This window comes from Anolis carolinensis, chromosome 3, assembly GCF_035594765.1.
Source record: "Anolis carolinensis isolate JA03-04 chromosome 3, rAnoCar3.1.pri, whole genome shotgun sequence".
Classification (NCBI taxonomy): Eukaryota; Metazoa; Chordata; class Lepidosauria; order Squamata; family Dactyloidae; genus Anolis; species Anolis carolinensis.
This window is the reverse complement of record NC_085843.1, coordinates 217,387,059-217,414,417: the sequence shown is the minus strand read 5'-3', so window position 1 is coordinate 217,414,417 and position 27,359 is coordinate 217,387,059. Positions and strand designations below refer to the sequence as shown.

General features: G+C 40.3%; 1 protein-coding gene across 3 annotated transcripts in view; it reads right to left on the bottom strand.

The window, feature by feature from the left end:
• pald1 (phosphatase domain containing paladin 1) overlaps window positions 1-27,359 on the bottom strand; it is a 182,696-nt gene that overhangs the window by 39,501 nt on the left and 115,836 nt on the right. For 2 of the 3 annotated variants that reach the window (XM_016992194.2, XM_062976220.1), the window contains exons 11-18: window positions 24,731-24,826; window positions 21,946-22,080; window positions 21,231-21,347; window positions 19,528-19,707; window positions 16,818-17,033; window positions 16,354-16,494; window positions 14,288-14,359; window positions 13,982-14,122 (exon numbers count right to left, since the gene is read on the bottom strand). In XM_016992194.2, the coding sequence (XP_016847683.2) occupies window positions 13,982-14,122; window positions 14,288-14,359; window positions 16,354-16,494; window positions 16,818-17,033; window positions 19,528-19,707; window positions 21,231-21,347; window positions 21,946-22,080; window positions 24,731-24,826 (1,098 nt within the window). The remainder of the gene's footprint in view (window positions 1-13,981; window positions 14,123-14,287; window positions 14,360-16,353; window positions 16,495-16,817; window positions 17,034-19,527; window positions 19,708-21,230; window positions 21,348-21,945; window positions 22,081-24,730; window positions 24,827-27,359) is intronic. The other variant, XM_062976219.1, reaches the window with a different exon arrangement.

Below are 27,359 nucleotides of genomic sequence, written 5' to 3'. Positions count from 1 at the left end.
CAAAAAACCTATCTGCAGTTCAAAGAGATTTAGCCTATTTAATTTTGGCTAAACCTTACTATAGCCAAGTCTGATTTAGACCATGGGGGGGAAGAACTCTAATGTTCAACATACAGTTTATTTCTCTTCTTTTTAAATGCATTATTATTTTGTAGGAGAAATAATTAATCTAGTACCAGGAAACTTAAAATAATGGGTTACTGGGAATTTTTTGAGCTTTATGGCCATGTTCCAGTAATATTCTCTCCTGACATTTCACTTGTATCTGTGGCAAGCATCCTCAGAGGTTTGTTCAGAGGTCTGTGGGAAATGAGGCAGGCGGAGTGTATATATATCTGTGGAACTTAAAATAATGATTGCACATTGATAAAGTATGATCAGCCAAATAATGATTGTACATTGATAAAGTGTGATCAGCCAAAGGAGAACTTAATTTTTAAAAAGATCTACCTAACTAGAAAATGAGTGGTATAAGGTGGGACTACTGGGACAACCAGGTTCAAATCCCCACTTGGCCATAGAAACGCTCTGGTTGACCTTGGGCAATCACACGCCTGAGGAAGGCAATGGCCAACTTTCCCTGAAAAAATATTGCCAAGAAATCACGCTGCCATAAGTTGGAGTTGACTTGGAAGTGCACAACAACAAAGAAAAGGGAAGGAATACAGCTGCATTGTTTCATAAATAAGGGTCTGTGGCAGGCACCCCAAGAAGGTCAAGGAGGCCACATCTGGTTGTGATTGGACCATCCGTACCAATTGCAAAGGACCCACAAAAGACTGGGAAGGAGGGCGGATGACCTTGCCTTCCATGGCTTTCGGCTAAAGGTTAGAACCAGACCAGAAAAAGGTGGAGATCATGAGCATACCACTTGTCCTCTGTAAGGAATATCTGGATGTGAGTCAACAGCCAAGGGCCCCATTATTACTCCTTGACATTTTGCCGACCCTACTAGGATGAAGAAAGGGGGCTTTGTGCCACTATTGTAACAAGGGTCAAAGAATGCATTTTGGAAAGTTTGGCACATGATTTTAAAAGGCACCTGAGTTCACTTTTAAAAATGTGCGGGCAGAGAGAAGGAAACCCCCCTAAAAACATCCACCAGTCTTTCAAAAGGGAGTCAAGGTAAGACAGAGCTTTCTTCTTTGCCACCTGGAACCCATTTATCCAGTGAAAGGAAAGCTAGAAAACCAATTTCAGACACCAGAGTCAGCCTTATACTTCGGGTGAAAACAATACCAGTTCAAGAGTGCAAAGAAAGCCCAAAGCAGGCTGACTGGCGCATTGACTCCAGTGACTTAGACCTAACCAGCAGATGTTAAATACGTCCATATTTCTACAGAATAAACACATTAGCCCAAACTGCTAAATAGCGGTTGGAGGGCAGGCTGTGAACTGTGTTGTAGCATGAAAAGGAAGGAGAAAAAATCTAGCAGCAACCAAACTCAACCTTAAATATGCCGTCAATCCCAGAGTTACAAATATATGACTTACATACAAGTCATGGTTAAGAACAGGGGTGAGAAATAAAAAGTGAGAGAAATCTATCCCTAGGAAGGGAAATTCACTCCTGAAAGTGTTATCATGATAAAAAAAAGAGTCTCCACTGGAGCTTTCTCACCATTCCTTGTTTCCAAACAAGCAAAATTTTTCAAAATCCAAATCACAGGGACATGAAGCGAGGTGAAACCTTCTGAACAGGGGAACAGACAGGAAAACAAACATCATGCTACCCAAAGCCATATATATATATATGGAGTGTCTCTTTAAAAATGTACCTATTCCAACTTACCTACAAATTCAGCTTAAGAACAAACCTACATAATCTTGTTCGTAATTTGGGGACTGCCTGTATATGAAGCAATCTCAAAAGCTGCCTAAATACCCTAAAGATACCAGATCTCATCTAATTTTGGGAGCCAAGCAGATCAATCCTTGCAAATCTCCATGAAGAGGATTGCACCAATGTTGTGCGCCATTGAAAGGTCTCTGTTAGTTCTAATTTTTGAAAAATCAGAAATTTTTATCAGAGAGCTCATCTCTTGCTACTCTCAAGGTTCTTTGAGTGATTAATCTCAACTGCTCCATCTAAGAGAGATGGAGGCCCTTTCATTATTACACATAGTCTCCCTTTTCATTGCCATGGCTACATGCTATGAAATTCCGGAACTGGTAATTTGGAGAGGCATTAAAGCTAAATGCCTCTCCATAAGCTACTAGGATGCCACTCTGCTTACCTTAACATTGTCATCCTCCCAACAATCTATCTATATATATAAAAGGGTAATGAAATTTCGGCCTAGGACAAAACAACAAAACTACACATCCCAGGAACACTAAACTTGGCAGCACAACCTCTCATCCATGCCTCTACGTTTATACAACAAAAAGCTCCAGCTACTCCAGAAAACGGCCAGGCTTTGAGACTGCAAGGCTATTCACTGCTATTCCACCTGGCCAACAAAGGATTCCCATAAGCCACAGCAACGCGTGGCCGGGCAAAGCTAGTATATTAAAAAAGGCAATGTGCATTTTTCCCATGGAGTAAATATCAAAACCACTTAACCAAATCACACCAAATTTGGCCACAAAAGATATAGTTATCCAATCTATGTCTTTCAATAAAAAAAACCTAGAAAATAGTCTGAATTACAGGGGATGTGGAAGAGCTGTTCTCCCCCTGGCTACCAGTCAGAAAGGTAGGCCCCGCTGTCTTTAGGCCCCACCCCCTATGTTTCCTAGCAAACCCCTCAGCCACAATGACGCCCAGGGGACAGGCGAAGTTCACTTAGGCCTCATCCACACTGCCCATAAATACAGATTATCTGATTTAAACTGAATTATATGGCAGTGTAGGCTGAAGGCCCTTCCACACAGCTATATAACCCAGAATGCCAAGGCACAAAATCCACAGTATCTCCCTTGAACAGGATTATCTTGAGCCCACACTGCCATATAATCCAGTTCAGTGAAGGGACCTCATATAATCCAGTTCCAAGCAGATAATATAAGATTATACATATATTATATAATAATTACTGTGGTATAATAATACGGGACAATATAATCTCTGAAATCAGGACAGTAAATAAAGAGCTACACTCTGAAAACAGGGAAATTGGAATTTCCAGAAAGGAAACAATCAGTGCCAGCTAACACCTCCCAACAAAGGATTTCCCCCAGGGAGGAAGCAGACAGGCTTTGAAACTGCAAGGCCATTAAATGCTAATCAAAGTGACTAATTGCAGCATTCAGACTTGCTGCACTGAGACTATTCATTGCTATTCAACCTGGCCAACCAAGGATTCCACAAGGTAGAAAGCAGCCAGGCTTGCAAGCAGCAAGGCTATTCAGTGCTATTCAACCTGGCCAACCAAGATTTCCCCTTGGCAGAAAACCCCCAGGCTTTGAAGCCATGAGGCTACTCCATCCCATTCAACCTGGCCTAGCAAGGATGCCCTATGTAGAAAAGTCATGCTTTTAAGTTGCAAGACTATTGAGTGCAATTCAAGCTGGCCAAACAAGGATTCCCCTACAAAGGAAGTAGCCAGGCTTCAAAGCGGCTCTTTGATTGAGAGTGCTACTCTAGCTCACCAAACAAGGATTCCCCTAGGTATAACACAGCCAGGCATTGAAGCTGCAAGGCTATTCAGTGCAATTCAACCAGACCAACAAAGGATTAACCTTGGTAGAAGGCGGCCAGGCTTTGAAGCAGCAATACTACTCTGTACTATTGAAGCCGATCAACCAAAGATTCCCCTAGGTAGCAAGCAGCCAGGCTTTGAAGTAGTGAGGCATTCATTGCAATTCTAGCAGCCCAAAAACCCATTCCCCTACAACGCAGGTACCCAGCCTTCCAAGCAGCAAGGCTATTCCTGTGTATTCCAGCTCACCAAACAAGGATTCCCATAAGAAGAAAACAGCCAGGCTTTGAGGCTGCAAGGCTATTCACTGCTTTTCCACCTGGCCAACAAAGCATTCGCATAAGCCACAGCAACGTGTGGCTGGGCACAGCTAGTTTGTCTATATATCAAGTCATCACAAAATATCCATCTTTTAAGGACCTAAGTTCCCCACCACAGCATATCAGTAAGAAATGTTCATGTATTACCTGCCATTGTACCTATATATAGTTTCAGTCAAGAATCTCCTTCCTTCTAGCCACCAAGTGATAGCACTGGGACCACTGTGTGGTAGGAAGGAGTAGTACATCTAGTAACCCTTGCTGAACAATGAATTAGTATTAGTTTGCTTCCATTTCTTCCTTTCCAATCCCTGTGTGTTTTAGAACTGTAAACCTGAGGGCAGAAGCTGCCTTGTTATTAGTAATTAAAGATAGTTAAAATATTTTTAAATTAATTATGAAATTTGTACAACTGTTTTTGTGGCTTTTCTCTATGAGCATCATTCACTCCCAGGAAGGTCATTACACAGTTAAATTTGGTGCCTATGTAGCAACATGATGTCAGTCCATTCACAATACAGGCCACCCATTGGGATTAAGCTAAAGAAAAGAAATATCAAGAACAGAGCTTGTCAAAGTAGTGGCCCAATGCTGGTCTGTGAGCCATTAGTCACTGATCCATGAAGGGTTTCCAGGACAGAAGAGACAGTTGTAGCCAATAGGCATAAACATAGTATCAGTCCTTGTAATGTTATGGTTAGGAGGGGGTTGCATTTCAAGGTTTGGTCTAGATGATAAATGACACGGAACAGAAACAAACAGGGATTTTCTTTTGGCTCCCAGGGAAATGTTTCTATACATGCATCCATTTAGAAGCAATATTTCTGGACTTAAATGATATATAGAATATTCAGCACAGTGGGTTGGTGTGAGTTTTTTGGGCTCTATGGCAATGTTCTAGTAGCATTCTCTCCTGAAATTTCGCATGCATCTGTGGCAAGCATCCTCAGAGGTTTGTTCAGAGGTCTGTTGGAAATGAAGCAAGTGGAGTGCATATATATCTGTGAAATGTCCAGGTGGGAGAAAGAACTCTTGCCTGTTTGAAGCAAGTGTGAATGTTGCAATTAGCTGTGTTTGGCGGTCCCTAAGTAGACTTGTCCATAGCTTCATGGTATACAGTAGACTCCTGCAGTAGTAAGAGGATCCTTCTTGTCCTTTGTTGAACGTAGCCTTTGTTGAATTTTCCTAGTGGGTCTCTAGATTGTTTGTAGATTATGTTTCTTCATCAGCTTCCCTATGCGGTCAGTGGTTCCCTTGATATATGATAAGAACACTTTTCAGCGTTTCTCAACCTGAGGGTCACCGGGGGGTATCAGAGGGGTCACCAAAGACCAGTATTTTCTGTTGGTCATGGGGGTTCTGTGTGGGAAGTTTGGTCCAGATCCATCATTGTTTGAGTCCACAGTGCTCTCTGGATGTAGGTGAATTACAACACTAAAACTCAAGGTCAAACCCAGTAATTTTGGTTGGTCATGGACATCCTATGTGCCAAGTTTGGTTCAGTTCCATTGTTGGTAGAGCTCAGAATACTCTATGATTGTACATGAACTATAAATCCCAGCAACTACAACTCCCAAATCCCCACCCCGACCCCACCAGTATTCAAATTTGAGTGTATCAGGTATTTGTGCCAAATTTTGTCCAGTGAATGAAAATATATCAGATATTTACATTACGATTAATAACAGTAGCAAAATTATAGTTATGAAGTAGCAACAAAAATAATTTTATGGTTGGGGGTCACCGCAACATGAGGAACTCTCAGGAAGGTTGAGAACGACTGCTCTAGGTGAATCTTTGTCTTTATTCTCGTGGCTTGATCTTGCAGCTCTTCTGAAATTGAAAGCAGCACCCAGACACAAATCAAAGGCACTGCAGACTAATTCAACCAGAGACATCAGCCACAGCAGAGCACTTTATGAATCAATCTGGACACAGCATATTATTTGAGAGCACAGAAATGCTGGACCACTCTGACAACCATCATGTCAGACTACACAGAGAAGTCACCGAAATCCATAAGCATGTGAACAATTTCAACAAAAAAGAGGAAACATGAAAATGAACAAAATCTGGCTACCAGTATTTTTTTTAAAAAAACAAAACACCAGAATCAAGACAGTAAATAAAGAACAACTCTCAGAAACAGGGGAATTCCAGACAGCAAACAACCAAGCGCCAGTTAACATCCCCAAACAAAGATGCCCCCAGACAATAACAGCCAGGCTACCACTATACAGATACCCTCACTGATTGGCTTTGCAGCTTCATGGCTACACAATGCATAAAAGCTTGCTAACTGCAACATTCACAGTTGCTTCAAACAGACATTTCACAGATATTCATGCATCCCACTTGCCTCATTTCCAACAAACCTGTGAGGATGCTTGCCACAGATGCAGGTGAAACATCAGGAGAGAATGCTACTGGAATATGGCCATACAGCCTGAAAAACTCACAGCAACCCAGTGATTCCGGCCATTAAAGCCTTTGACAACACAATATTCAGTACCATCTATATGCTGATACGAATTCCAGTTTCAGGGAATTTTTTCTTATCAGCACAACTATAATCTAACAACAAGCTGTTCAATATAGCCAGATTTGGGCAAGTGCAATATTTTACAGAGGAAAGTCCTTTGTTTTAAGATTCATTCCATATGAAGGGCTGTACAGCCCAAGTTCAAATCAAAGTTAAAGTCACATAACATGAGCAGGAGTCCTGAAATTCCTCATCAAACACTAATTTGAAAGCTGACTAAATATTTGCGCAGGTTATATTTAAACTGTATTACAGTAGAGTCTCACTTATCCAAGCTAAACGGGCCGGCAGAAGCTTGGATAAGCGAATATCTTGGATAATAAGGAGGGATTAAGGAAAAGCCTATTAAACATCAAATTAGGTTATGATTTTACAAATTAAGCACCAAAACATCATGTTATACAACAAATTTGACAGAAATAATAGTTTAATATGCAGCAATGTTATGTTGTAATTACTGTATTTACAAATTTAGCACCAAAATATCATGATATATTGAAAACATTGACTACAAGAATGGCTTGGATTATCCAGAAACTTGGATTAGCGAGGCTTGGATTAGTGAGACTCTACTGTATTTCTAAATTTAATGCAAATCTATGTCCTGTTTTTGTGTATTGACTCTTTTGTTAAAGTGATATGCATATAGCTATTCCTATAAGTATCCAGGGCAGAAATCAGCAAATTCTAGCACTGGAAACTACAAACTGAACTCTTGGCAGTAGATCCACAACAAGCCAATACATATCCATTTTATTTCTAGCACATGCTAAGATTACGGCAACCAATGAAGCTGACTTCATTTCCATCCTTTCTTTGTCAGTAGGTGCAAACCACAAGTACAGCAAGGCCTTCTACGTGAGAAAAAATAATCCCCAAAGACTATGAGATAAAAAGGCATACCAGTACAAGATATGAATCTGGTTTTAAATGTAATCTCTGCTATGTATTGATTTGAGAATTTTATTACGACTCTGGAGACCAAGGTTCAATCCCTGCTCAGCCATGAAAACCTACTGGGAGATCTTGAGTGGAGTCACACATTTTCAAAAAAAATCTCATGATAAGTTTGCTTTAGGGTTGCCATAAATTGGAAATGACTTAAAGGCACACAACAATGCAACACAAACTCTCTACATAACACTAGAAAACAGGCTGCTTTATCAACCCCATTACCAGCACCCTGTGCGGTAAATGGGGATATGACTAATCTACTTTATGAAAATTATCTGGGGTTCCTGATGGCGCAGTGGGTTAAACTGCTGAGCTGCTGAATTTGCTGACCGAAAGGTCAGCAGTTCAAATCCAGGGAGTGGAGCGAGCTCCTACTGTCAGCTCAGCTTCTGCCAATCTAGCAGTTCGAAAACATGTAAATGTGAGTAGATCAATCGGTACCACTCAGGCGGGAAGGCAACGGCACTCCCTGCAGTCATGCCAGCCACATGACCTTGGAGGTGTCTACAGACAACACTGGCTCTTCGACTTAGAAATGGAGATGAGCACCAACCCCCAAAGTCGGACACAACTAGACTTAATGTCAGGGGAAAATCTTTACCTTTTATCTACTTTATGAAGCATACAAAGTCTTTTGATTCAGCTAAAATTGGCAATGAGACAAGCAAAAAATATTTTGAAGTACACAGCTAATGGGTGGACTATGTATATTTTGATCTCATCCAAAAATATAACTGAAAAACTGCAGACTCAAAAATACTAAACACAAATCACTTGGGTCTTGACTGTCCAAGTCCTGGGTAATACTTTGTAAATTTGAAACATATACACCAGTGCACCTTGGAATTGTAATACAAAGAACCCGAGACTGTGAAAGCTTAAAGTCAAAATATGCCTGTTTTAGAGCACAGTAACACTACTACAATTGTACTCAGAACCTGAGATAGGCCAGACCAGAATCACAGGAAATTTAGATATGTTTTTCTGATACTTTTGTATACATTCAAGGAGCTCTATAGAATGTGGAAGAGAAGGTAGACTGGAAAAAATTCTGAAACCATTATTAGGGGTTCTCCGAAACCCCAGCAACAAACAATTTAAAATACACTCAACCAGAAATAAACTTCCATTCACAATACTAGTAATTTGTTATTTATTTTTAGTTTATAGTCCCAAGTCCTATAGACTGAGCTCTGCCTAGCTGACAGTTTCCTGCAAAGGCCCAGGAGGTGTACGCTTGTTATTTTGGATGCTTCCGGCTTTCTCTCCACCACCAGCCCTCCCAGAAAAATCACCACATGCAGCAAGGTTGATTCAAGGTCACTGCAAAGAGGACTCTTTTCAAAAGACGAGAGACGTTTACTGCAAAGAACACAGAGCTTATGTCCCATTGCTTGCTATTTACGTTTTAGACTGACCCGGAAAAGCTGCGAGACCCAAGAGGCACATGTGTGCAAAGCAACCATGCTGCAGCAAAGAAACAAACCTGGTTCCACAGACGTAAGTTCTGCAGGGTGTGGTGTGTCATGAAGAGTGTAAATCAGAGAGAGTGAGAGAGAGAAGACTGTTTAAAAAGCCTTTGAAAGAACTTGCTAGTGCACTAGAGTTTCCTCTCATATGTGTAGAGGCTCTGTCTTCCAGCTGCCTTACTTTCTTCTTATCTTAAGGGAGAATTGCCTACCTGGATTACTAGCCAATTCAGTCCAGGAGCTCTTTCACACTATGCCATTACACTAGGCTGAAGGTATGTATTGAGGTTTGGTTCCAAGACCTATCGATCCCAAAATCTATAGATGCTCAAGACCAATTATATATAATGACAAGAAAAATTTGCATCACTCATTTATAAAACTGTGAACAACTCTAACAAGTGTGGAGAGAGCTTGAGATCAGTGAAATGGTTACAGCAAGATATTGTATATTGCTCAGTGTGCAGTAAAATGAAGATTTGATTTTTGGATTCCCCGCTCTGCAAATATTTTGCAGCCATGGTTGGCTGAATGTGTGGGTGCAAAACCCATGGCTATATAACAGCAGTGTGCAAATCTTCATTATAAAATAGTAAGTCATATATAATTCATGAGTTTTGTATAAACAAATAGATATTAAGAAACACCCATGCAAAAACTTAAGAATCGAAACTCACTCAATACTTTTTGTTTGAATTTTGTAATGCTCAGAAGTCAAGTTTCATTTTCATTTTTATTTTAAATTAAGGATATAGGCTGCCCGATTGGCACAATAACATCACGAAAAGTAACGAAAAAGTAGTTAACTCGTTATAGTTACAATACATACCTTGCCCAATTTTGGAAACACTTTAGAAATGATTCCTCCCCCCACCTCCTAATTTTATAATAAGTATAGAAATATTTTTAATTGCTCGCACAGGCCTACTATATGGCATTGTGACCCACTAAAGGCAACAGTTCCATCCTGTGAAATTCAGGCATATGAACCCAAGAATGGCTATTTAAAATGTTCAGTCAGAAAACTCCAGGCTTCCTAGAACAACAAATCCAATATTCCACAGGATGTGGCCATAACTTCAAGTGGAATCATAGTGTTATAACTGTATTGTATAAAATACTTTTACAGCTCTGTCCACCAGCAACAAAATCTAGCCACTTTCCATCAGAGCATGAAATGCTAATCATCAACAATTATTTGTCTTAGGTGTTTCTGACTCTCAAGGTGCCACAGAGCATTAATAGCAATAAAATATCAGAGATATTAAACAACATAAATGGGCCGGCAGAACATTGGATAAGCGAAAGTGTTGGATAATAAGGAGGGATTAAGGAAAAGCCTATTAAACGTCAAATTACGGTATGATTTTACAAATTAAGCACCAAAACATCATGTTTTACAACAAATCGACAGAAAAACAGTTCAACACACAGTAACGTTATGTAGTAATTATGAATTTAGCACCAAAACATCACAATGTATTGAAAACATTCATTACAAAAAACACTGACTACTAAAAATTTTACTACAAATAAAGATAGAATTGCTGCCTGGAGAAACAGCTGTGGATCTGGGCGGGAGGCACACTACATTGGATAATACAGAATGTTGGATGAGCGAAGGTTGGATAAGCGAGACTCTACTGTACTGCTGCCAATCTCTGGCCTTGATTTGAGTTTGGCTGAGACAACCTGCCTCCCAGTGGCATTCAACACTTACTGCAGACACTTGAAGCCCCAATATGAGGATGGGGAATGTGCTGTTTGGACTCCAAAATCCTTCAGCTCTGGCCAACACAAACACAATTCTACACCAAATTTGCACATCATTAATTTGTGTATTTACTGCACACACAAAAATTGTGCATAAAAAAATCCTGCATAAAAATTTCTATCTGGTGGGGTCAAATTTAGTGTGGAAAAAAGTGAACAGGTTTTTAAAAATGTGTGGTTTTTGAAGATTTTCTCACAACAGCTAAATAAATTGCTAAAATTACTTGCTTTCAGGATAAAATGAGCAATTACATTAAGAGTCTTGAGCAGATCAAAAGATGAAGATCAAAATGGAATTTTACCGCTGATGTAAAACAACGTGAGGTTATGTTTAATGTGTGCAAAATTAAATTCAAGGATAGCTAATATTCCTAGCAAAGCGATGTCAAGCACATATTGTAACCACCAATTTCCTTGTTGGGCCTGCCACGCTAAGCAGTCACTTTAATGCACTTGAAGCAAAAAAGCTGAATTTCATCCATTTTGTCCTGGAACTCAAACAGCTCTTTCTAGGCACAGCTCTTTCTAGGCACAGGAAAACAACAAGCTGGAAAGTTAACACACCGCTACCACACATGCTTCTTTTTATTCTTGTCACACCAAACATCTGCATTAAGGACGATCAGGAGCCGCCCTCTATACAAATGCACTGAAGCGGCATATGGAAGCTTGGTAGTCTTTCTCAGAGGGATTTCTAAGTGACTAAGTTAGCTTTTCCAACCTTGTTCTGCAAGTAATACCAGAAACACATTTCCGCAATAGCTTTTACAAAATAAACATTTTAAATCAAGGTTCCTTGTTTAGATCATTCCTCTGAAAAATCAGCAAACTAAAAATATTCAAAGCTTTTCTAGCAGACAGGCAATAACTACAAAAATGGAATGAAATAGAACAATAGGGTCCCAATTGCTTGCTAATATTTTTATTGATATGTTGTAAATTGTTTTAATATTACGAAGAGTTTGATTTTATTTTAATATTGTTCTTTTGTATGCTTTTAGTTTTCCTGTGCTCATTTTACCTTGTAAGCCAGCATGAGTCCCAGTTTTGGCGAAAAGGCTGGGTATAAATAAACTAAGTAATGATAACATAGGAAACCTGAACATTTTGTATTCAAAAACCCAATTTGCATATACGTTTGAGTCAAAATAGCATTTCCTCTGCAGTGTAACATACATTCAATATCTTAAAAAAAAAAAAAGAAGCACAATTGCACATACTGTTTTATTCACATTTGCAAGTTATCAGCCAGTGTAAATGTATGAATGAGCTAATACTTAGTTGGAAAAATGAGGAGTATCACACTGACCATGGAAAAGAATATACAAAAGTATTCTGGCTTAATGTGATGTATGTGCACACTTTCTCTTATTTTTAAAAACATTTTGCCTCTGTTCATCTTACCAGACAATCTGGAGTTTGTCTGCCATCTGTTGGCTAATGGTAAATAATGCAACTGTCAGTCCTGATGACTAGTTCTTTGGTTACAATAGGCTACCACTGATATGCATATTAATTAATAAAAATGCTTATGCAAGGGTTGAGTTGTTATTAGGGTTATGTCATGTTTGCAAACAATAGGCTACCTAGTTAAGCAGTCCTGTCCAGAGCAACTTCGTAGCAGTAATGAGGTGGTGAAGTTGACTTTTAACTTATTCCATGCGATAATATAACTCATAGTTTGCATACATGCTAGCTACACACAGATCCAGCCCACACAGAAAAGGGTTTTAACTGCTATCATGTGGCTAACATCATGGGTAAATTAGTCCTCAACTGGTGACCAGGGCTGGTTCAGCGTTTAGTCCTGATTTGCCTAAAACAGTGGTTCTCAACCTGAGGGCCGTGAGAACAAAAATCCGGTCCGCAAACCTTCTTCCTCTTTATTTTATTAATTTTATTTCCACTACTTTCCGCAGAGCTGACCATTGCATTGGATAGACCACATCAGCTATAGATTATTAAATATGGTTTTCTATGGGCGAGCATATGGCAACAACTGGATGGTATATGTTCTGTATCAGAAACTAGAGCTGATGTGATCTATCCAGTGCAATTTTCTGAATCAGCTACCCAAATAACCAAACCGTTGACCAAAAACTGACCCGTAACTCTTTTGATATTAATGTTTGAGAGTGGTCCCTGGTCAAAGTAGTTCCCAATCAAGTTGTCCCTGGTCAAAGTGTTTCCTTTTCAAGTAGGCCTTGGTCAAAGTGGGCCTTGGTCAAGTGGGCTCAAAAAAGGTTGGGAACCCTTGGCCTAAAAGATGACCAACTTATGCAAACTTACAGGAAATTTATGAGGCTGAAGCATTTGCCAAGCTAGTTGGGTATAGAAAATCCAGCCTAGACAGGGTGGTGAATCGTTTAAGTAGCTCAAACCCCAGCAGCAACAATATCAGTTGCAATTCAAAGACTGTGAACTGAGGAGCTCACTCATGTGTATTTTCAGGTTGAGGTAACCTTGTCTGGGGAATCTAGTGAGTTTAGGGAAATCGTTAGACAAGTTTAGCACATATCAATAACTTAATGAGCTAATTTTCAGCTTTGAATCTATGTGTGATCTTCTTCCTATGATACCGCCACTATCTTATGAATGCATCTAACTCTGTCAGTCACCAAGTAGAGCAGGTATAGGCAAACTAATGCCCGGGGGCTGGATGCGCCCCCCTGGGTACTTACCTCAGGCCCTCCTCATTTTCTCTATCCTCTTGGTAGAAGGACCAAAAAGATGGGGGAGGAAGGCACATAGCAGCTGAGAGTCCTCTGGAGTGCTCTCAGCCACTGTGTGTCTCACCCTCCTCCTGGCATAAGGACAGCTCAAGGAAGGCAAGCAGTGGCTGGGAGCTCTCCGGAGCACTCTCAGCTGCCTCCTGCCTCACCCTCCTCCCAGCATAATACCAAACGGACAGCCTGAGGATCCGGGGGGGGGGGGGGGGTTGGGGCAGTTGCCACATGTCCCGCCTTCCTTCTGGCATAAGGATGGGGTGAGCTGCCCCATCCTCATGCTGGGAGGACAACCTGAGGATGAACCGGGATCTACCCTGACCCCTCCTGGCCCCACCCTTTCCCGGGCCCTACCCACCCAGTGTGTGCCCAGGCCCCCTCCTTGCCCGGTCCTCCCAAGGCAAAAAGGTTTGCCCATGCCTGAAGTAGAGGCAAATCTGCCTATCTTAAATAAATGTGAAACAGCAATATAGGGAGCATAGAAAGGTGATGAACAGGGGTTCAGAAAGCACATCCAAAGTTATGTGCTTACCCTTGGCGGGGTCACTCGTACCTGTCTGTAGGTGCATATGATGATTTCTCTCAGATGATAGTGCATGGGTGTCATCGTCTCACTCACAGTATCCAGTGCTATGTCTACCTCCTTCTTCATTTGATGTCCTTCTGGTAATATTTGGACAATCTTCATTACCACCTGGTAGATAAAAGCAATGGTGCAATTTATCGTAAAGCTAAAACAGTCTTCCCCCAAAGGAGTGAAAACTGAGTAGATTAAAATTTCTCTGGGAAAATAATGGGAAACCAACTTGTCCTCAGTGATAGCTTTTGACTAAATTTTTGAAAACATTTTTTTCCTCACCTCAAATTCTCCTTTGGTGTACTTAGCATCAGGTACACTCACAATTTCATCCTCGACCATCTCCGGGATTCCCTGTAATAACATGAAAGGTCTTAAGTTTGATTCTTAAGCTTTGCAAGACATCATCTTTAAAGGCTACTATATAAATTATGAACAGTTCTTAATCTAATGTAGAGCTATTTAATATGTATTTAATATCCAGTGTAGAGCTACATACTGCAAATCTCTTGGTAAGACAGATGAACAAACATCAGTCTTTTGAAGAGCCAAAGAACACCAGCATTGTAGTGATGACTCTCTACCATCAACTTCGCTGCATTGGCCACATTGTCTGAATGCCTGATCAACATCTCCCAAAGCAGTTCCTTTATTCTCAGCTCAAAAATAGAAAATGGAATGTTGGTGGACAGCACAAGAGACTTAAAGATGGGCTTATAGCTAATCTAAACAAAGGTGGTATAAACACAGGGAACTGGGAAGCTCTGGCACTTGAGCATTGTCACGAGGTCAGTGCTATGGATTTTGAAGAGGCACAAATACAGGGCAAAGGGGAGAAATGTGCCAAGAGGAAGGTGTGTCAAGCAAACCCTTGCTGTGACCACCTTTCATCAGAAATCTAAGTCCTCAATGAGAAACACCATGTGAACCACATCACAACTGTGAGAAGTATAGCTCCAGATATTTCTTTTTCTTTATCTCTCTTGTTTACACCTCTTCCTTTGTCCTTAATTCAGACTCTTTATACATGGTGCCTTCTGGATGTTAGTGATAGGAATTCTTATCAACCAACATGGTCATTGATCAGCAATCATGGGAGAAGAAGCTCAAAACGCCCAAAAGGCACGAAGTCAGGGAAAGCTGTCTTAAAGAGTTTTCAGACTTTCTGTCTTTAGAAAATTCTTTCCTCACGCTCATGTGCAAGCACCACTCCTTATCCAGCATGGAAGTAAACATAATGAAATGTGTTTCATTTAAATCACAAGCCATGATAAACTAAAAAATAAATCAGACATGAACAGGGAGCCTGTGTTGGGGCTCAGCAGCATGATGCTGAGGATTCTGCCTTGGAGTATGAGGGAAATGATGGATTTTTCACTGAGTCTGTGTGTGATCAAGCTGAAACTCAGACAGAAATGCAGGCTGTAAATCAGAGAGCAGGGCCCAACAGCTGCAGAAGAGATAGAAAAGATAGGCAGAGGATGTTTGAGATTCTGTTTCTCTTGAGGCCTTCTCAGCCTTCAGAAGATTGGGAGTTACCCCAGGATATGAGATTAGGTCTCTGCTGGGAGAGAGCTAAAGAAAGATTAATCAAAAGGCCAGAAAGACTTCATGATAAACAGTCCTTGAAACCCAGGTGCCGAAGGGATGATCTCATGGCTTCTTGGTCAGGTTTGAGCTTAAATTGAGTGGTATTTTCCTGGTTTCTTCAGAGCAGACAACATTTCGTTAATATCAAGTTGATGTTTAGCTCTCAAGTTTGCCTTTGTTCCTGTAACAGTTTTGCCTTGGGAAAGTTCCTTTTTGCATGGTTATGGATGTATGCCTATGTTCCTGACTTCATGGATTCCATGTTCCTTGCTATCTTGGGCTACTGATATTTGTATTCTTGGACTATTGCTATTTCATAGCATCTTTTCTTTTGCTTTTGGGAAAATGCTCATCTTCCCTTTTGTATATGCTTTTTGTAAATAAACTGCTGTAGATAGCTCATACTGGACTCTGAGTGGTGCTGGGTGAAAAGATGTTCCTTCCCGGGCTAGAGTGCAACAGCCTGGTTCATACTACAGATCACACTCAAGAAAGATGCATTCAACCAACTCTGAGATGGAGTATAAGGCTGGACATCACTTATCAAGACCAATTGGTGTCCTTCATGTTCTACCTCTGTTTTTCTAAACCATGCAACTCTTCAAATAAGTTTAAAGCTGAAAGTGTTTACCATCAAGGAATATGAACCTTGCAAAAAAAATTCCAAATTCACCAATGATTTTGCTCATCAATACTGGGCATCACTCTTTGTAGAGTTCCTCACAGAACGGGACACCCTTCTCCAAATGGGTACGTACGTTAAAATGCCAAAGCGTGAGGACAGCAATGACCATGGCTGTGGTGGTTCTTCCTCTGCCACTGTGACAGTTGAACACAAAGGCTGTGTGGCAGTCTTCAGCCAGAGCAGCTTTCGTTGCTTCTAGCAGCTGATCAAAATCCTACAGACAGAAAACAGAAGACAAAAACTGGTTGAGTCTTTCCTGAATTCCACTCCAACTCGGTAGGACAACTGAACTTTTTACCTTACATATACACTAAAACTCTGCTAGTTTTACTTATATCCCACATAAAGCTGCAGAAGCAACTATTAAGCTGCATAAATCCTGTGCTGGTTCAGATAATCATATCTTGCTTAATAATCCTAGATACAATGGTCTTAGTGCAGCCAGTGTTTTAGAAGACTTTGACTTGACTTGACTTTGTGGGAAAGCATGAAGGAAAAAAAAAAGGCAAGCTGCCTGTCTTTGGCAAATTGTGTTACCTTTTCCCTGGGAGCACAGAAATCTGGAATTGGGATCCGTTTGTATGCCAATCCTTGACAGGTGCTCTTATGTTGGTTAAATATCTCCTGCATTGTCAGGCAGGTTTTGAACATTTTCATTTGCTTCTCCTGTTCCAGATAAACTTCAATCCATTTCTGTGACTTTAGTAAGTCACTCTTTAAGACAGATTCCAATTTCTGAAAGAGACAATAATGCTGTTTGGGTTGCAGTGAGTTTTTTGGGCTGTATGGCTATGTTCCAGAAGCATTCTCTCCAGACGTTTCGCCCACATCTATGGCAGGCATCCTCAGATTGATTCTGGCCATGAAAGCCTTCGACAATACAATAATGACGTTATTAGAAAACCCAATATAAAATAAGTACTCATTAAGAACTTCTCTCTCATAAGAGTACAATCTATCACCTTCCAGATGTGTTGCACTACAAATTCCATCATCCTCACTCAATCCAATCACCACTACAGTACTTTGGGAGTGCAGCATCTGGAGAACAATGGGAGAGACGTTCTTAGAAAAGTAGGCAAGCGAATCCTTGGCTTTCATATTTCTTGCTTATAAAAACAGATGTGAGAGTGCATTAAATGGGCTTCCTTTCAAATGGCTGATGCCCACTTCAAATGGCAAAATATACAACATATGGCAAATTCTACAACAGCAATAATCCACTGGAAATATACATGGAAAGCCTAGCGATATTTACACAGTCTTTAAAACCTGCACCTAATGCCAAGGATGCTGTCCTGCCCCTAAACCAGTGCCTGTCATCGGTGATGGACTGGATGAGGATTAATAAATTGAAAGTAAATCCAGAAAAAATTCCTGATCAGTTGGAAGGTGGACCAGGGTGTGGGGTTACAGCCACTGTTGGAAGCGGTCACGCTCCTCCTGAAGACACAGGTCCGCAGTCTGGGGGTAATCCTGGAATCACCACTGACCCTGGAACCCCAGGTGTCAGCGGTGACCAGAAGTGCCTTTACACAATTAAAACTTGTGAACCAGCTGCGCTCATACCTTGAGACACCTGATCTCGCCATGATAGTCCACGCTCTGGTTACTTCTCATTTGGATTACTGCAACGCCTTGGAAGATAGTTTGGTTGCTGCAATTGGTGTAGAGATCAGCAGCCAGATTGTTAACCTGAGACACCAATTGCACCAATTGCCAGTGGAGCTGCCGATCTGCTTCCAAGCTAAATACAAAGTGCTGGTCATAGAGCTATAAAGCTCTAAACGCTTCAGGCCCAGACTATTTGCAGAATGGCAACTCTGTATACAAACTGGCCTGAGCCTTGTGATCTGCAGAGGAGGTCCTGCTCTCGGCCCCAACCCTGTCTCAAGCACAGCTGGTGGGAATGAGAGATGGGGCTTTCTCCGTGATCGCTCCTCTCCTCTGGAACTTCATCTCAAAAGAACTAAAAACTGTTCCCTCTCTTCTTGCTTTTAAAAAACTGTTGAAAACTCACTTATGTACTATGACGTTTGGAGGGGAAGCTGACAAATATGCCCAATTTATATTTTTGCCTACATATGTTAAGCCTTATCTAGAAACTGGAACTACTCTCAGCCCACTGGTTGTCACATAATATGTCATCTTTTAAAAACAATTTTAGCTAATGTTCTTAATTGTTTTTATTTAGTGTCAAATCTACATTAATTATAATATTCATATAGATCATGTGCATTCTTCTTGTTATTTTCTCTGTTATTAAGTTTAAAGTTAGGCTACTGTTACATTGTTTCAATATAATTTGTCCTGATGTAATCTGTTCTGAATTTGTTTCCCCTTTTGTTTTCCCTTATGGTATTGGAGGTTTGCCGTACATATTGGAAACTGCCTTGAGTCCCTTTGGGGAGATAAGGAGTTCTATAAATAAAGTTGCTTATTATTATTATTATTATTATTATTATTATTATTATTATTATTATTAACCCATAGGCCCATAAAAGTAATTTGCTTAACTTGACATCAGCTCTGTATATTTTTCATTTACAAATTTCCTCAATGTGTTATGCTGTTAGATGAGAAGAATTTAAATCCATTTGCATTCTGTATGGGATATAATAAAACAGGTCTGGAACCAAACAGATATAGAATTGCCTTATTGAGAATTTGAAGGAATAGAAAACATTTCTCGACACATGAGGAGCTTTGTGACTTTGACAACAGCAGACCATTATCATATTAGCTAGCTAGTGTGTTACATATGGCAATCAAAGCTTTCGGAAAGTTATTTTTTTGAACCATGGCTTCCAAAGAAGGCTCACTGGAAATGTTGAGTGTTTTTTAGATGGAAAGAAAGACGTTCCTAACAAACCTGCAACAAAAGTGCTGGTCTGTTCTAAATAATGAACACTTACAGAATGAATGTTAAGGCAGCAAAATATAAGGGGGGAAATCTGACCAACTACATTTCTTCATCCCCATAAATAAGTTTTAATATTTGATGCTAAGAAGACACCTGTTGCTTATTCTTGTTCTCTGAGTTACAGAAACATGTTGTGATCACTCTTGCCTCCCAGAACCCCCCCCTAAACACACACACACTAATTGTCACTAGCCCACATGCATCATTGTATCTCCAACACAATATGCTATCCAGATTCCTTTCAGCAACCCTTTCCAGATAAAAATAAATACTAGAGCTCCAACTGCAGAGAGAATGGAAAGTCAGATATATTTAAATTCTTACCTCTAGCTGTTCAGGGGATATTACAGGGACTGTTATCTGTTGATCTAGGTTGCTGACCTCTCTGAGAGTATAGGTCTCCTCGTTCCCCTCCAGAACTACCTCTTCACGGAGATTAACCCACAAGATGTGAGAATGTTTCCTTTTTGCATCTGTCAGGTAGCTTAAGACACTCCCAATAGCCTAAAGAGAAATGATCGTCACCATAGTAAGTACATTAAAGGAAAACAAGGAGGGATTGAGTCTCCCTTATCAAAAATGCATAACAAACCAGAAGTTTTTTCAGTTTTGGAATATCTCAGTTTTTTTTATATGTACATAAGGAGGTATCCTAGAGTTGAGTCCAACGTCTAACTGTGAAATTCATTTATAGAACAGAACAGAATAGAATAACATTGTCATTGTACAATGAAATTAAATGTGTTCCTCAGCACACACCCATCCCCCCACACTCCCACCATCACCACACAACCCACAGTGCCACATCAATGTGAAGCCATGGAGTTCAATATAATTACAGCTCTAAGATAAAAGCTGTATCTCAGTCTGTTTGTTCTTGCCTTTGTCACCTTGTATCATCTACCAAATGGTTATAATTAAAAAAAAAAGAATATGCTGGGTGAGATGGATCCCCAAGAATGCTCTGAGCTTTCTTAAGGCCGCAGAACTTATAAAGTTCTTCCAAAGAGGGGAGAGGTTAACCAATGATTCTCTGTGCAAGAGTGGTGACCCTTTGGAGCGTCTTCCTATCTACCACTGTGCAAATACCAAACTACGCACAGATGCAGTGGGTTAGGACACTTCTATAGCACAGCTCAGGTAGTTCAGTATCTGCTGGGCCCTCTTAACCAATGCTGTAGTATGGGTATCCCATGTCAAATCCTCCTTAATAGTGGCACCCAGGAACTTAAAACTGGACACGAGCTTCATTTGGTCCTCATTTATGACCAAGGGCTGGATTTCTTGTCTATTCTTTCTGTAGTCCATTATAAGCTTCTTGGTCTTTTTGATGTTAAGAAGCAGATTATTGTCCCTGCATTACAAGAGCAGCCGATCACCTCATCCCGACAGGCAGACTCATCCTTCAGACATAAACCTCACCATGGTTGGATCATCCGCAAATTTAGTAATTACATTGTTATGGTGGAAGGGGATGCAATTATATATGTACAAAGTGTAAAGCAGAGGACTCAATACACAACCCTGTGGCATCCCAGTGTGAGAGCTGAAGAGGTATGATTACCTAATCTAACCCTTTGGGAATGTCCAGACAAGAAGTCTATAATCCAGGAACAGATTGAATATGACAGTCCAAGATCCATAAGTTTATGTTTGATATACACAGCTTGATGGTAATTTGATGCAATATTTTAATAATTTTGGGTATGAAACAGGTATTGTGTACACTGAACCATCAGGAAGCAAATGTGTCACTATCTTAGTCACCCATGTGGACAATTCTGGTGTATTTTGTTTTTTGGAATTCTGGATAAGGGATGCTCAATCTGTAACTGCAATGGATAACTGCAGGGTTTGTAGTTCAGCAATATTTTTTCCTCCTTGGTGATGTGTGGAGCTTCTGCCATGGGAGGCATGGTTTTCAAGAGATTTAGATCCTTAAAGTTACAATTCCTCTTCTTCCCCTCTTCCACCTGCATACTCTTTGCTCCCATCTTTCCAGAAACTTCCTTATGTCATCTATTTACCTTGGAGTTGGGCTGAGCCATCCCGTAAACAGACATCTTGGGAACCCTCCGGAAATTGGCCACGCTCATCTCCCTGACTGTGCTGAGTACATCTGGAGAAAATCGATCATCTACCACCTGTAGCAGAAGCAAAACAGAAAAGATGGGGCTACAAATCTGGGCAAGCTAGGTATTCCTTATGCCTTCCACTAAAAACAATCTCCTCACTCTCTGCTTCAGCAAGAAAATGCTGTGAAAATTAAGAGCAGTTGAGGGCAGCCTCCTTCCAAACCGTTAACTAAAAAAAGCTTAAAAAATAAAATTTACAGCATCAGAATCGCATGAATGTGACTCGATGTATTTCAAGTCGCTTTCAATGATCTATACTGTTTCTTAGGCATAGAAAATGGATGCAGAGAAGCAACACACAAGTGCAACTAGACCACAATAAAATGTCAGAAAGCTTGTGTCTCTCCTTTACAGCTTGACATCTAATCTTTAAAAAAGGTTTTAAAAAGAAACATGATACTCTATCATCAGAAGGGTGCTAAAGGAATTACAAATGGAGAAGAGAAGCAGAAATAGTCTTAATTCCTTAACAAAGGTCACTGGTATACACAATAAGTATTCTTACAATGAAATGAAGCAATAACAGCACGGCTGTTGTCCAAAATATGCTGTGACACAGGATTGGACGCATCAGACAGTGAAGACAGGCTGACAGTTATTCACTTACCAGAACCCGTGCCCCTTTTGTGATCTGATCCCCTTTGATGGTCAGCTCTGACATGTTCATGTTTGCTTGAAGCCTGTACAGCTCAGGATGCCTGCACATCCATCTACTAAAACTGAGAGCGAAAGCTAGGGGATACTGCCAGCCCAGAAGAAAGAAAAGGTGAGGGGGAAAGACAGACAAGGACAATGTTAGCAATTGGCTAAGACCTGAAAAAATCCTCACTAAGGAGTGGACAAAAAAGCCAGAGCACCAAAAGACTTTATACTCCCATTACCCCGTTGGATACATCAGTCTAAAGTGTTAATAATCCAGCCATAACCCGAACAGCAATCAAATTATGTTGTACATGAGATAGCTTGATAAATTTTTGTTTTATTTTTTTGCTACTGCAACTCACACATGAAGATAGGGCTTCTGATTCTTTTTTGGAGCACGCATACTAGATCAGTGGTTCCCAAACTTTGGTCCTGAAGGTGTTTTGGACTTTAGCTCCCACAATTCCTAACAGCTGGTAAACTGGTTGGGATTTCTGGGAGCTGAAGTCCAAAACAACTGGAAGACCAAAGGCTGGGAATCACTAGATTGTTGTAGTCTGGCAAATATCAGAGGATTTTTCTGAATGTTCAGAGGATGAGGGAGATGATGGGTTTCAAAATGAGGTGTCTGTGAGTGTTTGGAGGGAATTTCAGGCAGATGAAGCTGATGCTTTGGATTCTTCAACTCGTTCCCAGGCAACGGGAAAATTCAAGTACCAATTCCCTTAAGGAAAGGCCTTAGGAAGACAAGGAATTTCCAAGAGAGAATAGATTAGACCTGAGAATGCAGGGTGTGAAAACTCGGCAAACTAGATATTCTCAGAGGTTTGAAGATAAGACCTTGAGGTCCAGATGTGTTAGGCATGATGTCATGGGTGCCTTCGAGGGCTCAAATGAAGTGGGTTGTTGTTTAGGCCTTTCAGAGTAGACAACGTTGCTAAAGGAGATCAGTCTCCCATTTATGATTCCAAGTTCTAGGTTAATGTATTGTCAATATTCCTGTTTCATGTTCATGTTTCATGTTCCTGCTTCATACTTCTGTTCATGCCTATGTATCTTTGGAGAAATTACCTTGGAGAAGTTCTTATCTTCATGTTCATGGATATACATTTGGATTAATGTTATACTTTTGGATTCTTTGGTTTTGTGTTTTAACCTGGCATTTTTGGATTACTGTTACTGTCTTCTTGTGACAAGTGCATTTTATATCTTTTACTGACTCTTTTGTATTTTGCCTTTTTCCTTTTTATATCCTTTCTTTAATAAACGTTCTTTTGTTGGAGTACTGGACTCTGGTCTGGTGTTGGGTAAAAGGGTGTTTCAGTGATGGAGTGTAACATAAATCATTTCAACTGTTTGTGGATTTGACAGTTGTACTGATATTTTCTTTTCTTGATGTTTGAAACTATGCATATTTTTCATTGTAATGACACTTTTGTTTCTTTCATCACCTCCAAGAGACAGAGAAAAATGACGCACACATGAAAAAGGGAAAGTCATCTCTACCAATCAAAATCATCTCTACCAATGATTCATTTCATGTTTATTTCCCATCACCCTTACTGGTATAACATTTATTAACTGTAATCACATATAGGTAAAAAAAAAAATTAGGAGAGAACTAAGTGATGTGAGATCATATTAAGATACATGGGCTAAGTTCCTACAGGATCACTACCATGTCTGTGTTGAAAAAAGCTTACCTTGATTGATCACAATTCTTAGGTTGTGTAATTGGACTAACTAAGGCCAACTGGTTCTGGGCCACTCCCTAAGGATATAATTGCAGAGTGTTTGGAATGTAACACTGGGTTACTGAAGGTTTGCTCCAGGGCGGAAGCTCTTGATTTGCAGCCCATTTTGAAACTACAAGTGTTGCCTTCTCTGGACAAGAAAGAAGATATACTTTTGTGATGAGCAGGATATGCATGAAGTAATGCAAAGGATTGTGTGTAGGTGTCTACAGGAAGACTGTGACTGTTTATGTTGAAGTTGCTGTATTCGTATTTTGGGACTCTGATACTCAAGAATACATTTTAAAGTTCTTCATTCATCTATTTTGTGTTGCTCATTTTCTTTTGGATTAAGCTTTCTGCTGGTTTGCTCGCTGGCCTGCGCGCATATACAAACCGCAACAGATCAAACTGCAGGTCCTTCAATGTGAGCCTGTCCAGGTTCTGCCCAACACATAAAACTGCTAGTTGTCCTCTTAGGTGCTGCTAAGTATCTGCTGGATTTCCCCATCAACTGTTAAAAAAAAACCTCTATGAAAGAGATCCTATTTTCCACTTTTAGCCCATGAAACAGCTAAAATGTACTTTCTTAATCTGAGACAATTTTGGCAGGTTTTGACCATTGCTGTCCACTGGTTCCTGTTTCCCATCTATTCGTATGACTCTGGTTTGAGTTGTTATGCTTTCATTTTAAACAGATAGCTTGTAAAACTTTGCTGTCTTGAGCCTTGTTTGTGGAAGAAAGGCAGGATATAAATAGAATAAATAAAAGATTATGAGCCAACTTGGATGTTTTTCAATTGAAAAGCCATCATATAAATGTTTTTAAGAAAGGAAAAAATAAGCATGAGACCAGAAAGCACTTCTATGTGCAAATCTTCACTGCTGGACTTCCTACTAATTCTGCATACCTCATGCCATGATATCAGCACAGAATCTGCCATATATTGCTATATGCCCCTGGGAGAGGCATGAAAAGGCACGCTGCCTTTTGAGAGTTCAGGGAAGGAGTCTTACCTGTTCATGAAGATAATAGTTGAAAGTTATCAAGTAGAAATAGCGCTCAAGGCTCTGCAACGTCCTCTGAAGGAAATACTCCTTGGTGGTATTTGCCTGTAATGCACAGACACACAGACTAATCATATCGGCACTTCTGAGCAAATCCTTATGGAACAGTGAACATTGAATCCTACAGTTTCAGTGGAAATTTTATTTTCAAAAATAATCTAATCATGAGCATGCACACACATGTTTATACATACAAAATATGACAAGGATTCTTTCCCCCAGTCTGGACATTTCACAGATATCTATATACACTCCACTTGCCTCACTAGCAACAGAACCTCTGCTAGCCACAGATGCTGGTGAAACGTCAAGAGAGAATGCTACTGGAACCTGGCCATACATCCCGAAAAACTCACAGCTACCCAGTGATTCCGGCCATGAAAGCCTTTGACAACACATTGAACATCTCTACGGTGAGAAACTGTTCCAAGACATACGAAGATTGGAAAAACTAGATACAGGGAAAGCACACTTTCTGTGTTCTCTAACTTTTCTTCTATGCTGCAGAGAGATGGATTCTATGCCATCATTTCTTGCAGCCAAAAGGACTTTCAAAACACCACAGGCTCGCCATATTTATGACCACCTAGAACAAAACCTTTTATGTAAGAGAATACACACCACTGCAAAGAACTTGCAAACACAGAAAAGGCACTGTTATACTTCCATATCAACACCAGCCACAACATTCACACTGGCTTCAAACAGGCAAGGGTTCTTTCTCCCACCCTGGATATTTCACAGATATATATACACCCCACTTGCCTCACTAGCAACAGAACCTCTGAAGATGCCAGCCACAGATGCAGGGAAACATTAGGAGAGAATGCAACTGGAACATGAGTTTACAATCTGAAAAACTCACAGCAATCCAAAGTCTTGTCTATACATATTAAAAAGAATGAATGCAGCATATAGTGATGATGGGGTACAAGGAAATATGTCATGAAGCCCCCATGCTAAGTGGCACTTGGGTTTTAACAACTGGATGTGAAGTTTCTCCGAATGCTATAAAAGTTTGTTTTGTTTAGTTTTATTTTTTGGCAAATTCTAAGGGTGCACTTCATCCTATGCCCACTGACACTCTGCACTGGAAATAGAGCCTACTGTTTTGAAAATATGATCCCAACATTACTTTTTTCCATTTCCACCAGCTTTGAGCAACTCTACACTGCAAGATTTTCATCAAAAGTGGCCTTTGGTACAGGGGCCTAGAGAAACAGAGCCTGCCACATCAATTTTTCATCTTTCGGATATTTAGACTCTGACATGCCAAAGACTGGCATTATCCTTGCCTGTCATGGACATTCAACAGGATAATCAAACAAGAATCACAGCCTCATCTCTATTTTAAGCCATGCTCTTTTTAAAAAGGAGCTTCAGAATGCCACACTTAGGGTTGGCATCCCATACACAGCTTGCCATTTTATCAGCACCAACTCTATGAGGCAGGTTAAGCTCAGAGACTGTGGCTAGTCAATGCCATCAAAAGTGTTCTGTGGTTGAGTAGAGATCTGATCAAGTATTCCTGGCATATCTGCTTCACTAAGCCACTCTGGCTCTCCATATGGAAAATGTAGTGGTTTGACATGTTAATTCTATTTAGAAGGAAAGATCATGTCGTTTGGAGAAGGAGAGAGATCTTGGCAACTGTCAGTTTGGAAATCTGTGATATTATATAATTGTCTTCCAATAATATTTACTTGATATACTTTAAGAAAAATCCGGCCTAAGATCATTAATCAAAAAAGATTAAGAAACATGCTTAAGAGTGAACTAAACAATTTCCTGCATAGAGTATTTTCAGCCACATTCGGTGGAAACTGGGCAAAGAGAGGTACTGGGCAAAATCCAACCAAACAAAGCATATTATTTTTTGATAGTTACAAGCTTGGTAGATCCAGGGGATGCTGTGGATGTAGCATATCTTGAATTGAGCAAGGCCTTTGACAAAATCCCCCATGACCACCTTGCAAGCAAACTAGTCAAATGTAGGCTAGGCAATGCTACTTTTAGGTGAATCTGTAATTGGTTAAAAGAACAAACCCAAAGGGTGCTCACCAACGGTTCCTCTTTATCCTGGAAAGTGATTAGTGGAGTGCTGTAGGGTTCGATCCTGGGCGCAGAACTGTTCAACATCTTTATTAATGACTTGGATGAATGTTTAGAGACATGCTTATCAAGTTTGCAGATGACACCAAATTAGGAGGGATAGCTAATAATCCGGAGGATAGGATCAGAATTCAAAATGACTTTAACAGGTTAGAGATCTGAGTCAAAACTAACAAAATGAATTTCAACAAGGACAACTGTAAGATACTCCACTTAGGCAGAAAAAAGGAAATGCAAAGATACAGGATGGGTGGTGCCTGGCTTGACAAGAGTCCATGTGAAAAAGATCTTGGAGTCTTCATGGACAATAAGATGAACATGAGTCAACAGTATGATGCAGCAGCTAAAAAACCAATGGGATTTTAGGCTGCATCAAAAGGAGTCTTGCTTCTAGATTGAAGCAAGTCATAGTGCCCCTTTATTTTGCTTTGGTTAGACCTCACCGGAATACTGTGTCCAATACTGA